Source organism: Neophocaena asiaeorientalis, unplaced genomic scaffold (genome assembly GCF_003031525.2).
Source record: "Neophocaena asiaeorientalis asiaeorientalis breed wild unplaced genomic scaffold, Neophocaena_asiaeorientalis_V1.1 scaffold308, whole genome shotgun sequence".
Classification (NCBI taxonomy): Eukaryota; Metazoa; Chordata; class Mammalia; order Artiodactyla; family Phocoenidae; genus Neophocaena; species Neophocaena asiaeorientalis.
The window spans coordinates 5,260,597-5,276,586 of record NW_020172768.1 but is presented as its reverse complement, the minus strand read 5'-3'; the positions used below and the strand labels follow the sequence as shown (position 1 = coordinate 5,276,586).

General features: G+C 38.4%; 1 protein-coding gene across 4 annotated transcripts in view; it reads left to right on the top strand.

Moving 5' to 3' along the window:
* Positions 1-15,990, top strand: part of ARHGAP32 (Rho GTPase activating protein 32) — a 147,799-nt gene that overhangs the window by 113,935 nt on the left and 17,874 nt on the right. For all 4 annotated transcript variants that reach the window (XM_024740784.1, XM_024740786.1, XM_024740785.1 and 1 more), the window contains 3 exons: positions 2,314-2,416; positions 10,583-10,727; positions 11,178-11,260. In XM_024740784.1, the coding sequence (XP_024596552.1) occupies positions 2,314-2,416; positions 10,583-10,727; positions 11,178-11,260 (331 nt within the window). The remainder of the gene's footprint in view (positions 1-2,313; positions 2,417-10,582; positions 10,728-11,177; positions 11,261-15,990) is intronic.

Below are 15,990 nucleotides of genomic sequence, written 5' to 3'. Positions count from 1 at the left end.
GAGAGGCCCCCGTACTGAAAAAAAAAAAAAAAAAAAAAAAAAGTTATATCACCTTTTGGAAGAACCATTTTGGAGGTTTCTAATGTTATGTTTTGACTGGGCTATTATTTAATGTGCACTTGGCTGGTTGGTTAGATGATTTGAGGGGAAAAGGTAGTTAATAAAATGCCTTTTTGTACTAGGATTTCTTCTAATAATATATTGGGTTCTCATATTACTTTCTTATGTTAGTGAAAAAAAGAATTCAGATCTTTTCTCTTTTTATCTTCCTATACTGTTCTTCAGTTTCTACTCTCTGTTTTTCAAAATGAAAGTTTATGCTCTTCTCTTTCATTTTGCTACTAATTTTAATTATATGTCTCATTAGTCTCTCTTAAAATCCGAAGTAATAGCAATGTTCAGTTATATAGTTTTATTTATGAAGTTCTATGATGTGATTGTTTTTTGGACATTCAGTCCTTTTACTTAGGGAACATAAAGTGTAAAGAAACAGTTCAGATGTTTTCCATGAAGTATGATGTCTGTAGAGGCTTAGCTGTATAATCAGGGAAAGACCTCTAATTCCCCATATTTTCAAGTTTCCCTACTTGTTTGGGAGAACATAAGCAAGTATGAATATAATATCACATGGTTGTAAGAATCCCAGGGAAGTTATCTATACTTTTTGACAGATGGTACGTTATTTTTTTCAGGTTTTTTTCTTTTCTTTTTTTCTTGGAGTATAATTGCTTTACAATGTTGTGCTGTACAGTGAAGTGAATCAGCTCTATGTATACCTATATCCCCTCCCTCTTGGACCTCCTTCCCACCCGCCCCATCCCACCCATCTAGGTCATCACAGAGCACTGAGCTGAGCTCCCTGTGCTATACAGCAGGTTCCCACTAGCTATCTGTTTTACACATGGTAGTGTATTTATATCAAATCTAATCTCCCAATTTGTCCTACCCTCCTCTTCCCTCTCTGTGTCCACATGTCCATTCTCTACATTTGTGTCTCTATTCCTGCCCTGAAATTAGGTTCATTTGTGCCATTTTTCTAGATTCCACGTATATGCATTAATATACGATATTTGTTTTTCTCTTTCTGACTTACTTCACTCTGTATGACAGGCTCTAGGTCCATCCACATCTCTACAAATGACCCAATTTTGTTCCTTTTTATGGCTGAGTAATATTCCCTTGTATACATGTACCACATCTTCTTTATCCATTCATCTGTCGTTGGACATTTAGGTTGTTTCCATGTCCTGGCTATTGTAAATAGTGCTGCAGTGAACATTGGGGTACATGTGCCCTTTTGAATTATGGTTTTCTCAGGGTATATGCCCAGTAGTGGTATTGCTGGGTCGTATGGTAATTCTATTTTTAGTTTTTTAAGGAACCTCCATACTGTTCTCCCTAGTGGCTATATAAATTTACATTCCCACCAACAGTGCAAAAGGGTTGCCTTTTCTCCACACTCTCTCCCGTATTTATTGTTTGTAGATATTTTGATGATGGCCATTCTGACCGGTGTGAGGTGATACCTCATAGTGCCCAGCCGCTCCGCGGCATGTGGGATCTTCCCGGACCAGGGCATGAACCCATGTCCCCTGCATCGGCAGGCGGACTCTCAACCACTGCGCCACCAGGGAAGCCCATCTGCCCATTTTTTAATTGGTTTGTTTTTTTGGTATTGAGCTCCGTGAGCTGTTTGTGTATTTTGGAGATTATTCCATCGTTCGTTGCTTGATTTGCAAATATTTTCTCCCATTCTGAGGGTTGTCTTTTCATCCTCTTTATGGTTTCCTTTGCTGTGCAAAAGCTTTTAAGTTTAGTTGGGTCCCATTTGTTTATTTTTGTTTTTATTTTCATTACTCTAGGAGGTGGGTCAAAAAAGATCTTGTTTTGATTTATGTCAAAGAGTTCTTCCTATGTTTTCCTCTAAGAGTTTGATAGTGTCTGGCCTTACATTTAGGTCTTTAATCCATGTTGAGTTGATTTTTGTGTATGGTGTTAGGTAGTGTTCTAATTTCATTCTTTTACATGTAGCTGTCCAGTTTTCCCGGCTCCACATATTGAAGAGGCTGTCTTTTCTCCATTGTATTTTCTTGCCTCCTTTGTCATAAATTAGGTGACCATATGTGACCACTTATCTAGCATAGATGTCAAATTAATTAAATATGCCCTTGTCAGTTTTTGTAGTAGATTAATCTCCACCCCTTAAAACTTTAATTGTGCCAATTTCATTTTGCTAAGACATTCTCATTTTTTGTGACTTTGTTTCCACTGAATACTCTCAATTTAATCCATGTCTTCAAAAATTCTCTCTAGTGCCCCAGGTTCTTCAAAGCTGTACAGCGTTCATTGAGAGATATGGCATTGTGGATGGAATATATCGTCTCTCTGGCGTTGCCTCCAATATCCAGAGACTACGGTAAAACCTCATATGGCATTTTCTTTTTCGTTCCTACTGTAATTCATTAAAATGAAACTGTTTCAAAATTCAGTCACTTATATTGATAACCGTAATTTTCCGTAAGATAGTTTAGATAAAGTAGGAAATAATATCCATATTGTTCTCTGTGTATATTTCCCTAAATTCCATCTCTTCATTTGTAGTATCAGAAAACCACGTCCCTTAATCTCTTCAATACTTGTATTTTCTCTTTGCAATATTTGAAGATTTTTAAAAATTGAATTTGAACCTATGATAACCATGAGAGATGATAATTTACATTATAATAGAATTATTCTTTAGTTAATTACAATTGATGAGAGTGAACTTTCTAATCTCCTTTCACCTGGGCTTTGTAGTATATGTTCAAGTGTGCATTTATTACATTTTGCACATCCTCTCCCATTATAGTCTCAGAGACGAGAATAGTGGTATCCTTTACACCAGCAATAGAATTTTAAATTTTTGCTTAATCTCTTAGATTCTAGTCTATTCTTAACATGTTATTATCCTTTATTGTTCACTGTGGTGCATGATAATTGCCATTATTCTATAGCATTTTAATGTTCTGATTTGACCACGGAGTTCATCTGTATTTTCAGGAATACATGTTTGGAAAATAACTGAAATTGATTCTTTTCTTTATTTTTAATAGATCTTTATTGGAATATAATTGCTTCACAATACCATGTTAGTTTCTGTTGCACAACAAAGCGAATCAGCCGTATGCAGACACAGGTCCCAATATCCCCTCCCTCTTGAGCCTTCCTTCCATCCTCCCTATCCCAGCCCTCTAGGTCATCACAGAGCACCAAGCCGATCTCCCTGTGCTATGCTGCTGCTTCCCACCAGCCAACGGTTTTACATTTGGTAGTGTATATATGTCGATGCTATTTTCACTTTGCCCCAGCTTCCCCCTCCCACCCCATGTCCTCAGGCCCATTCTCTATGTCTGCCTCTTTATTCCTGCCCTGCAACTAGGTTCATCAGTACCTTTTTTTTTAAGATTCCATATATATGAGTTAGCATATGGTATTTGTTTTTCTCTTTCTGACCTCCTTCACTCTGTATGACAGACTTTAGGTCCATCCGCATCTCTGCAAACGACCCAATTTCGTTCCTTTTTATGGCTGAATAATATTCCATTGTATATATGTGCCACATCTTCTTTATCCATTCATCTGTCATTGGACATTTAGGTTGTTTCCATGTCTTGGATATTGTAAATAGTACTGCAGTAAACATTGTGGTACATGTCTCTTTTTGAATTACGGTTTTCTCAGGGTATGTGCCCAGTAGTGGGATTGCTGGGTCATATGGTAGTTCTATTTTTAGTTTAGTTTTTTTAAATAAATAAATTTATTTATTTATTTATTTATTTACTTATGGCTGTGTTGGGGCTTCATTGCTGCACGTGGGCTTTCTCTAGTTGTGACAAGCAGGGACTGCTCTATTGTGGTGTGTGGGCTTCTCATTGCAGTGGCTTCTCTTGTTGCAGAGCATGGGCTCTAGGCATGCAGGCTTCAGTAGTTCTGGCACATGGGCTTAATCATTCTGCCTCATGGGCTCCAGAGTGCAGGCTCAGTAGTTGTGGTGCACAGGCTTAGTTGCTCCATGGCATGTTGGATCTTCCTGGACCAGGGCTCGAACCTGTGTCCCCTGCATTGGCAGGCGGATTCTTAACCCCTGCACCACCAGGGAAGTCCTATTTTTAGTTTTTTAAGGACCCTCCATACTGTTTCCCATAGTGGTTGTATCAATTTACATTCCTGCCAACAGTGCAGAAGGGTTCCCTTTTTACCACACCCTTTCCAGCATTAAGTTGTTTCTAGATTTTTTGATAATGGCCATTCTGACCAGTTTGAGGTGATACCTCATTGTAGTTTTGATATGCATTTCTCTAACAATTAGTGATGTTGAGCATCTTTTCATGTGCCTCCCAGCCATCCATATGTCCTCCTTGGTGAAATGTATACCTAGGTCTTCCACATGTTTTTTAACTGGATTGTCTGTGTTATTGATATTGAGCTCCATGAGCTGTTTGTATATTTTGGAGATTAATCCTTTGTTGTTTCATTTGCAAATATTTTCTCCAATTCTGAGGGTTGTCTTTTTGTCTTGTTTACGGTTTCCTTTGCTGTGCAAAAGCTTTTAAGTTTCATTAGGTCCCATTCGTTTATTTTTGTTTTTATTTCCATTACTCTAGGAGGTGGGTCAAAAAAGATCTTGCTGTAGTTTATGTCAGAGAGTGTTTTCCTCTAAGAGGTTTATAGTGTTTGGTCTTACATTTAAGTATTTAATCTATTTTGAGTTTATTTTTGTGTGTGGTATTAGGTAGTGTTCTAATTTTATTCTTTTACATGTAGCTGTCCAGTTTTCCCAGCACCACTTATTGAAGAGGCTGTCTTTTCTCCATTGTATGTTCTTGCCTCCTTTGTCATAAATTAGGTGACCATACGTGCATGCGTTTATCTCTGGGCTTTCTATCCTGTACCATTGATCTATATTTCTGTTTTTGTGCCAGTACCATACTGTCTTGATTACTGCAGCTTTGTGGTATAGTTTGAAGTCAGGGAGCCTGATTCCTCCAACTCTGTTTTTCTTTCTCAAGATTGCTTTGGCTATTTGGGGTCTTTTGTGTTTCCATACAAATTGTAAAATTTTTTGTTCTAGTTCTGTGAAAGATGCCATTGGTAATTTGATAGGGATTGCATTGAATCTGTAGATTGCTTTGGGTAGTATAGTCATTTTCACAAATATTGATCCTTCCAATCCAAGAACATGGTATATTTCTCCACCTGTTTATGTCATCTTTGATTTCTTTCATCAGTGTTTTATAGTTTTCTGAGTAGAAGTCTTTTGCCTCCTTAGGCAGGTTTATTCCTAGGTATTTTATTCTTTATGTTGCAATGGTAGATGGGTGTGTTTCCTTCATTTCTCTTTCTGATTTTTCGTTGTTGGTGCATAGGAATGCCAGAGATTTCTGTGCATTAATTTTGTATCCTGCAACCTTACCAAATTCATTGATTAGTTCTAATAGTTTTCTGGTGGCATCTTTAGGATTTTCTATGTATAGTATCATGTCATCGCAAACTGACAGTTTTACTTCTTCTTTTCCAATTTGTACTCCCTTTATTTCTTTTTCTTCTCTGATTGCTGTGACTAGGACTTCCAAAACTATGTTGAATAAGCATGGTGAAAGTGGACATCCTTGTCTTCTTCCTGATCTTAGTGGAAATGCTTTCAGTTTTTCACCATTGAGTATGATGCTTGCTGTGGGTTTGTCATAAATGGCCTTTGTTATGTTGAGGTAGGTTCCCTCTATGCCCATTTTCTGGAGACTTTTTATCATAAATGGGTGTTGAATTTTGTCAGAAGCTTTCTCTGCATCTATTGAGATGATCATATGGTTTTTATTCCTTAATTTGTTGATGTGGTGTTTCACATTGATTTGTGTATATTGAAGAATCCTTGCATCCCTGGGATAAATCCCACTTGATCATGGTATATGATCCTTTTAATGTGCTGTTGGATTTTGTTTGCTATTATTTTGTTGAGGATTTTTGCATCTATGTTCATCAGGGATATTGGTCTATAATTTTCTTTCTCTGTGATATCTTTTTCCGCTTTTGGTATCAGGGTGTTGGTGACCTCATAGAATGAATTTGGGAGTGTTTCTCCCTCTGCAGTTTTTGGGAAGAGTTTGAGAAGGATCGGTGTTAGCTCTTCTCTAAATGTTTGATAGAATTTGCCTGTGAAGCCATCTGCTCCTGGACTTTTGTTTGTTGGAAGATTTTTAACTATGCTTTCAATTTCATTATTTTTGATAGGTCTGTTTATATATTCTAAATCTTCCTGGTTCAGTCTTCGAAAATTGTACCTTTCCAAGAATTTGTCCATTTCTTTGTGGTTGTCCATTTTATTGACATGCAGTTGTTTGTAGTATTCTCTTATAATCCTTTGTATTTCTGCTGTGTCAGTTGTGATTTCTCCTTTTTCATTTCTAATTTTATTGTTTTGCCTCCTCTTCCTTTTTTTATTGATGAGTCAGGCTAAGGGTTTATCAATTTTGTTTATCTTCTTAAAGAACCAGCTTTTAGTTTTCGGTTTTTTTGGTTTTTTTTTTTGTGGTACACAGGCCTCTCACTGTTGTGGCCTCTCCCACTGTGGAGCACAGGCTCCGGATGCGCAGGCTCAGCAGCCATGGCTCACGGGCCCAGCCGCTCCACGGCATGTGGGATCTTCCCGGACCGGGGCACGAACCCGTGTCCCCTGCGTCGGCAGGCGGACTCTCAACCACTGTGCCACCAGTGAAGCCCTCAGCTTTTAGTTTTATTGATCTTTGCTTTTGTTTTTTCATTTCTCTTTCATTTATTTCTGCTCTGATCTTGTTGATTTCTTTCCTTCTGCTGACTTTGGGTTTTCTTGTTCTTGCTTCTCTAGTTGTTTTAAGTGCAGGGTTAGATTGTTTATTTGAGATTTTTCTTCTTGAGGTTAACTTCTCCTTTTTCATTTCTAATTTTATTGATTTGAGTCCTCTCCCTCTTTTTCTTGATGAGTCTAATATTTAACAATTTTGTTTATCTTCTCAAATAACCAGCTTTTACTTTTATTGATCTTTGCTATTGTTTTCTTTGTTTCTATTTCATTTATTTCTGCTCTGATCTTGTTGATTTCTTTCCTTCTGCTGACTTTGGGTTTTCTTGTTCTTGCTTCTCTAGTTGTTTTAAGTGCAGGGTTAGATTGTTTATTTGAGATTTTTCTTCTTGAGGTGAGATTGAATTGCTATAAACTTCCCTCTTAGAACTGCTTTTGCTGTGTCCCATAGGTTTTGGGTTGGCATGTTTTCGTTGTCATTTGTTTCTATGTATTTTTTTATTTCTTCTTTGATTTCTTCAGTGATCTCTTGGTTATTTAGTAGCACAGTGTTTAGCCTCTGTGTATTTGTGTGTTTTACAGTTTCTTTCCTGTATTGATTTCCGATCTCATAGCGCTGTGGTCAGAAAAGATGCTTGATATGATTTCAGTTTTCTTAAATTCTCCGAGGCTTCATTTGTGACCCAAGATGTGATCTATCCTGGAGAATGTTCTGTGTGCACTGGAGAAGAAAGTGTATTCTGCCACTTTTAGATGGAATGTTCTATAAATATCAGTTAAATCTCTCTGATCTAGTGTGTCATTTAAAGCTTGTGTTTCCTTATTTATTTTCTGTTTGGATGATCTGTCTATTGGTGTAAGTGGTGTGTTAAAGTCCCCTACTATTATTGTGTTACTGTCGTTTTCTCCTTTCATGGTTGTTAGCATTTGCCTTATGTATTGAGGTGCTCCTATGTTGGGTGCATAAACATTTATAATTGTTATATCTTCTTCTTGGATTGATCCTTTGATCATTATGTATTGTCCTTCCTTATATCTTGTAACATTCTTTATTTTAAAGTCTATTTTGTCTGAGATGAGAATTGCTACTCCAGCTTTCTTTTGATTTCCATTTGCATGGAATATCTTTTTCTATCCCCTCTATCTCAAGTCTGTATGTGTCCCTAGGTCTGAAGTGGGTCTCTTGTAGACAGCATATGTATGAGTCTTGTTTTTGTATCCATTCAGCCAGTCTGTGTCTTTGGGTTGGGGCATTTAACCTATTTACATTCAAGGTTATTTTCAATAGGTATGTTCCTGTTACCATTTTCTTAATTGTTTTTGGGTTTGTTTTGTGGGTCTTTTTCTTCTCTTGTGTTTCCCGCCTAGAGAAGTTCCTTGAGCATTTGTTGTAAAGCTGGTTTGGTGGTGTGAATTCTCTTAGCTTTTGCTCGTTTGAAAAGCTTTTGACTCCTCCATCGAATCTGAATGAGATCCTTGCTGGGTAGAGTAATCTTGGTTGTAGGTTTTTCTCTTTCATCACTTTAAGTATATCCTGCCACTCCCTTCTGGCTTGCAGGGTTTCTGCTGAAAAATCAGCTGATAACCTTATGGGGGTTCCTTCGTATGTTATTTTTTGTTTTTCCTTTGCTGCTTTTAATATTTTTTCTTTGAATTTAATTTTTGTTAGTTTGATTAAGATATGTCTTGGTGTGTTTTTCCTAGGGTTTATCCTGTATGGGACTCTCTGTGCTTCCTGGACTTGGGTGACTCTTTCCTTTCCCATGTTAGGGAAGTTTTCAACTATAATCTCTTCAAATATTTTCTCAGACCCTTTGTTTTTCTCTTTTTCTTCTGGGACCCCTATAATTCAAATGTTGGTGCATTTAGTGTTGTCCCAGAGGTCTCTGAGATTGTCTTCAGTTCTTTTCATTCTTTTTTCTTTATTCTGCTCCTTGGCAGTTATTTCCACTGTTTTGTCTTCCAGCTCACTTATTCGTTCTTCTGCCTCAGTTACTCTGTTATTGATTCCTTCTAGTGTATTTTTCATTTGTTATTGTGCTGTCCATCTGTTTGTTTGTTCTTTAGTTCTTCTAGATCTTTGTTAAACGTTTCTTGTATTTTCTCAATCTGTGCCTCCATTCTATTTCCAAGATTCTGGATCATCTTTATTATCATTATTCTGAATTCTTTTTCAGGTGGATTGCCCATTTCCTCTTCATTTATTTGGTCTTGTAGGTTTTTACCTTGCTCGTTCATCTGTGATGTATTTTTTTGCTTTCTCATTTTTTTAAAAAAATTTTTTTATGAGTGGGCTTGTATTTCTGCCTTACTGGTTGTTTGGCCTGAGGCTTCCAACATGGGAGTTTGTAGGCTGTTGGGTAGAGCTGGGTCTTGGTGCTGAGGTGAGGAACTCCATGAAACCTCACTCCGATGAATATTCCCTGGGGTCTGAGGTTCTGTGTTAGTCCAGTGGTTCAGACTCAGAGCTCCCACCACAGGAGCTTTGGCCCAACCCCCGGCTCATGAACCAAGATCCCACAAGACATGTGGGGTGGCAAAAAAAAAAAAATAACAAAGTAAAAAATAAAATTAGGAAACTAACAGATATGTTAGAAAGGATATAAAAAAAATATAGATGAATCAACATCCAGAAGACACCTCAGTACCACAATAGTGAAAAAAGAGGAGGAGGGAAAAGGAAAAAAAAGTGTTTAAACGGGAGAAAAGGCCTTGGCTGTGGAGGACAGGGCCTAAGGAAGGGCAAGGTTTGGGTGGTGGGCGGGGCCTATGTTTAGGACCCAGAGGGCTGGAAAAGGCCCTGGGGGCTGTGGGGGCGGGGCCATTAGTGGGTGAGGCAGTTGCGCTCCTCTCCTCTCTTGCTCTTCCGGTCTGGGAGGCTCCCTCCCTGCCTGCCTTTCGGCCACCCTCAGGGCCACCCTCCTCCCGCCTCAGTCCCCCTGCGTCCTACTCGTTCACTTGGGGGTTCCTCCTGTCTCCTTGGGGTCGGAGCCCCCCACCAGCAGCCGGCAGGTGCCCTAGTTGTGGGGAGATGCTAACTCTGTGTCTTCCCACACCGCCATCTTGACTCCGCCTCCTCAAATTGATTCTTTGATTGGACGCAGCAGATCTCATATTCAGATTGTCCACATACATTAGTCCTCTAGGTTCATAAGTGGTCTCCTGTCTGTAGATTAATATTAGTTAACCTCCTCAGAGTGAGCTTCATCTGCCTTAGTGTTCTGAGCACAATTTTTTATTTCACTCACTTTAATGCTGCACATTTTGCTTTCTTTTAAAATTTGGTGTTGGCTGGGAATTGCTTTATATTGTTTCTGGCTTCCTTATCCCTCATCCATAAAGCATTCCTGAACTGTACTTCTTGTACCTGAGGAATTTCTGCACATAGTCATACATGGACCAGCTGCCGTTCAACTCTAGTTTTCAGAATTGCCAAAACATTGGGTATTTAAACCATTAGGAATTAGAAGTCCTGTTTTCAGATCTCTGTGGTAAGAGCTGCTCTTTCACACACATTTCAGAGATTTCTGTCCATTTTAATATTATAGCTATTCCCTTAATTTCCATTTAGAAAAACACTTGTTTCATGATCAGACATTTGATTACTACTGAAGTCCAAATATAACTTCTATGAAATATAGTCATTTGAAGAAAATATTAACTCACTGAGGTAGAGGTTAATACTTTGGACCTTTCCTTTCTGTTTTAAAGTCATATTTGCTTTTCTTTCAAAAAAATAGTTTTGTTGTCTCTCATCTATCTTTTTAGCCATGAATTTGACTCTGAACATGTTCCCGACCTGACAAAAGAACCCTACGTTCAAGACATCCATTCCGTGGGATCCCTGTGTAAGCTGTATTTCCGAGAGCTCCCAAACCCTTTGCTCACCTACCAGCTGTATGAGAAGTTTTCTGTGAGTACAAGTCACTTTTAGGTCAAGTTCTGTTTGGAGTTTTCCTGTGGTTTTGTTCAAAATGTGTGAAGATTGGTTTGGTCTTATGAGATAGTTGTATGAGGAAGAGGGGTCCTTTAACGAAAATAAAAACACTGTACTGCTAGCTGGTCCACCGTCTTCACTGTTTTCACGTTTTCACTCTTTCGGTTTCTGACTTTGAGCCACTAATCTTATAACCCTCGATACTGGTTATCATAAAGTTTTAAAAATATTATCTTTTAATAGATTTCAGTGTCCATATAGTGTGGAAACAAAGTTTACTTCCTTGAATACTGCGTTGTTTTTCCTCGTAGTTCAGCATCAAAGAGTAAAGTCAATTAATCTCAAAGTGAAACTGAACTGTAAATGAAGAGCTTTCATTTTTACCAACAAAGCCTAATAGTTTATTTTGCATTGTGGCTGTTCTAGGATGCTGTTTCAGCAGCAACAGATGAAGAAAGGCTGATAAAAATTCATGATGTCATCCAGCAGCTCCCCCCTCCACACTACAGGTAAACCACATGTAAAATACCAGCCAAAAGTAGAAGTCGGTTGTGTAAAAGTGGGTTCTGGGGCTTCTGTTTAAATTTACTTGGAGTTCTAACTATTTAAACTTCTGTTTTTCCATACATTTGTATTTATTTGTCTTTGTATTCTCAGGGTCTGGCACAGTGCTTGGCATCCAGTAGGCACTTAACAAATGTTGTATGAATGAATGAACAAATGGATGGTTGACTGGGTCTGTTTGTTCGTTTGTTTTTTGAGACACTGAGAAATTGCTGAAGGTCATGGGTGTATGAGCACAGGTGTGAATACTTCGTGAATTGCTTTGCTTAAATCCAAAATATTGACGCAGTGCTGGGTGCCTGTTTACTTGTTTACCCAGAAGATGACCCTTAAGGAATCTTCACTTTTTTAAATTCCTTTTTTCTTTTTGCTATTTTATATGGGTGATTTCCATTGCTTTGTCTTCTAGCTCGCTAATCCATCCTTCTGCTTCATCCAGCCTGCTCTTGAATCCCTCTAGTATATTTTTTAGTTAGATTATTTTATTTTTCAGCTCTGTAACTTCTGTTTGGAACTTCCTTGTATTTTTCTCTTTGTTGAAGATCTCTGTGTTCATCCATTCTTTTCTCTAGTTTAATGAACATCTTTATGACCATTACTTTGAACTCTTTATCTCTGTTCCATTAGCATCTTTTTCTGAGGTTTTGTCTTACTCTTTTATTTGGAATATAATCCTTTTTCCCTTCGTTTTGCCTGACCCTCTGTGTTTGTTTCTACGTATTAGTTGAAACAGCTGTCTCCTCCAGTTTTGAAGGAGTGGCTGCTGAGATATTGGGGGAGGGGGGTCTGTTGTCTCTGCAGTGCCCTGGGGGTGATAGCCTGACAACATCTGTCTGTCCAATTATTTCAGTGCTCTGGGGCTCAGAAACGCAAGGCATTCAGGGGGTTGCTCACACCTTCCAGATCTGGCAGAGATGGGGTCAGAGCTCAGGGAGGAGGGAGCTCCACGTTTGTCATATCCCTCCCACTTGTGGGCCACCTGCCATGGGTGGGGGTAACTGGCACGACTGCATCTTTCCCCTCCTCTCCATCCCAGTGGGGCTTTCCCACCCCGCTTTTTTGTCCTTTCTGTAGAAGAGCTGCTCTGTCAGCCTTTAGGCCTTTTGTGGAGAGAGTCATCCTATGGGTATCTAGTTATAGCTTTGGTGTGTCCGTGCGAGGAGGTAAGCTCGGGATCTTCCTGCACCACCATTTTGAACCCTCTCTTTTGCTGCTGCTTTTTAAAACCCAATTTAATTTGTATGTTAGCTTCGACTCTCAGAAATACTTTTGCTATGTCTGAGAAGACAGAATAAAATGGAGGATGACTGCCGTTTAGTGAGAGAAAGAAAATGGCATAAATTATGGATTGATTATAGTGTACAAAGAAGCAAAAAGATAAAATTTTTAAATTTCAGTTATTGACAAGAAATTAAATTCAGTAGATTTTTTTTTAATTCACAAATTAAGTAATTTAGTGGTGATCTTTTCAAGATGACATTGTTCATATATATATATATTTTAAATTGGCACTAAATGAACATGAAAGTTTTCAATCAACATTAAAAATCAACACCTTTTTTAGTCAACTCTATAGCTGTAAATGCCTGGCAGTCGAGTCAGGAGGTAACTCAGCATTGGCTTGTCCTGTTACTGTGGCCTGTCTTAGGAGGAATGTGAGAACTTTGAGGAGGTCTTAAGGACCCACTGAAGAGTGAAAAAAAACCTCAAAAGAACTTCTGTGAAGCAAGCTTAAGAAATTTAGGTGTTTAGCCCTGAAAAAGAAGGTTGAGAAGACAAATCTGATCAACACAGTTACTAAAAAATATTTTTAAGGGGGACCAGGACTTTCTTTAACTTACCAGAAAAAGAAACCTAGCGCAATAGGTTGAGAATGTTGGCTTTCGTAGATAGACCCAAGTTTGAATTTCCAGCTTCATCACTTACTAGCTGTGTGGCCTCTCCAAGCATCAATCTCCATGTATGTGAAAATACTGACAATACTAACAGTGCCTTCTGAAGAGGAGCCTTTTAATGTAATGAGACCAAATGTGTGAATGAGTCTGGCCTTTAATATTTCTTTTAGTATAAAGCGTAGAAAGACAGATGATTAGATTTAAGCCAAGGCTTCTTTATAGTTTTACATGAGGTACTACGTGAATATCTTTTCTCTCTAAATTAAAATGGTCAATATAACTTATGTACATAGTTTTAAAAAGTCAAACGCTTATGCAAAGCTGGCAGCGAAAAACCAGCAGTCCTGGGGCTTTCCTGATGGCGCAGTGGTTAAGAATCCACCTGCCAATGCAGGGGACACGGGTTCGAGCCCTGGTCCAGGAAGATCCCACATGCCACGGAGCAGCTAAGCCCGTGCACCACAACTACTGAGCCTGCGCTCTAGAGCCCGCAAGCCACAACTACTGAGCCCTCATGCCACAACTACTGAAGCCTGCACACGGTAGAGCCCGTGCTCCACAACAAGAGAAGCCACTGCAACGAGGAGCCCGCGCGCTGCGACAAAGAGTAGCTCCCGCTCGCCGCAACTAGCGAAAGCCCATGCACAGCAATGAAGACCCAATGCAGCCAAAAATAAATTAAATAAATAAATAAATAATAAGTGGCAGTCTCCTCTCCCTGTTCTAATTTCTCTTACCCAGAAGTTACTATTCTCAACTCTTACTTCTAGAGTTTACTCCCCTGTTTCTAAATAGCATGCTTATGTTTTTATTTCCTGATTTTTCATTTTTAGGTATAATTATTCGCCTTCATTTTGTGGTAAATGAGGGTGTAGCTGTAACTCCCCATCCCCAATAGCACACAAACACACGGCCCCTTCTCTCCTCTTCCTAGTCTGGTTGTATCAGCATTTGGTGTGCAGCCAGAGTTTATTTTCTACGTTGTTGTAACTACTTGTTATTCACAGCTGCATCTAATAGTATACTAGGATTTTATTTCCCTTTTGGGATAACTGTGTGTTTTCTTGGAGTGATGGCCTGTTTTTGGTTTGCTGAGTATCTGTTTATTGCTAGTCTGTCCCCTGTCTCTCTCACAGAACTGTGGATGTTCTCTTAGTTGTATTTAAACATAACAAGCAACCTTTTAAAAGAAGTTTTTCCCCATGAAAACACCCCTCCTGGTGCCTTCCGTCGCACTGCTCTGTCCGGGTTGATTGCTCCCTGGATCTCCATGCAGCTCCAGCCCTTCACCTTCCTCCTGGGAATTCCCTCCATAACTTTCTTCACGAGTTAGATCCCTTCTTTTCTGGATCTCTGGCTGTCACCTTCCATGTTTTACTCCCTGCTTTCCTAGTGTACATCTTCAGTAGCTCTGTGAGAAAAGGTGTATGGGAGGTAAATGTTTTGAGACTTTGATATGAAAATGCTCTTATTCTCCTCAATATTTGACTGATAGTTGGCTATAGAATTTTAGTCTGTAAATAGTATTTTCCCATAATTTTGATGGTATTACACTATTGGCATCTAAGCAAAAACGCTGCAGCAAAGTCTGACGCGAGAGTGCTACTTTTTTATATGATCTATTTTGTATTGTGTATATCCTTTCTGGATGTTTTTAAATTTAGAACATACCTAGTGGTCCATTTCCTTAGTGACTCATCTTGGATTGGGTTCTTTTTCATTCTTTGCTCTGGGCACTCACTGGGCTTTTTTGGAAACTTCTGAGACGTTTTCTTATATTATTTCCTTGATGGTTCTCATTGCAATGTAAACCTCATCCCTGTTCTTCTTTATTCTCTTTCTGGAATTGTTTTAACTCTTGAACTAACTCTTTTAGTTTCTCACCTTCTCTTTGTCAGTTTCCACATATGGGTTTCCTCCAGTCCATCTCATGATTAAAAAAAAAAATTACTTCTGAGAACTAACTGCCCACCTTCCCTTCCTCCCTCATTCTTGTTTGTCTGAATATTTCTCCTTTATAGCATCCTCTTCTATTCTTATTTCATGGATATATCTCTTCCCTCTGTGAGAATATTATTGATAATTACAGGTTTGGTTTGGTTTTAAATTGTTCTCTGCTCATCACGGTACTTGTTTCTTCCTCATTTGGCGGCTCATCTTTATCAAGACTTTGCAGAGCATCCCACTGAGGTTTCATAGAAATCTTTCTAAAATTTTGTTTTATAAATGTTGATGGCATTTAACTTAACTATGAATTAAAATAACCTTGCATAAACAGTCATAGAAATACTTAACATTGGCTTTAGGTAAGCTTATAATTCAAATGATATTAGTCGAAGTGTTCAGTATGTTAGCCAAAGAAACTTATTGTGCCTTGGACGTTAATCATCAGTACGTTTTACAGAGGGAAGTGAGAGTGTTATTGGTTAATCTTGTGGGTGAATTAAGAGAACATCATTAAGAAGAGTAGGAAGAAACCCTATCATATATCATACAGAGAGAGAGTATATATGTGTGTATATATAGAGAGAAAAAGTATGTATGTATATATCATATGTATACATATATGTGTATATTATATATATATTTCTCATATAGTGAAGTACAATTCGTTTTATTTATATTCCTTATATATTTATTCCCTGCAGTGTAGTACATTTATATCACCTATAATTTCTATATATTATTATTATTCTATTATATAGAAATTATAGTGTAGGGCTTCTGGAGCCAATGGCCTGTGTTAGCTGTCTGACCTTGTGACCTTGGGCAAGTTCCTT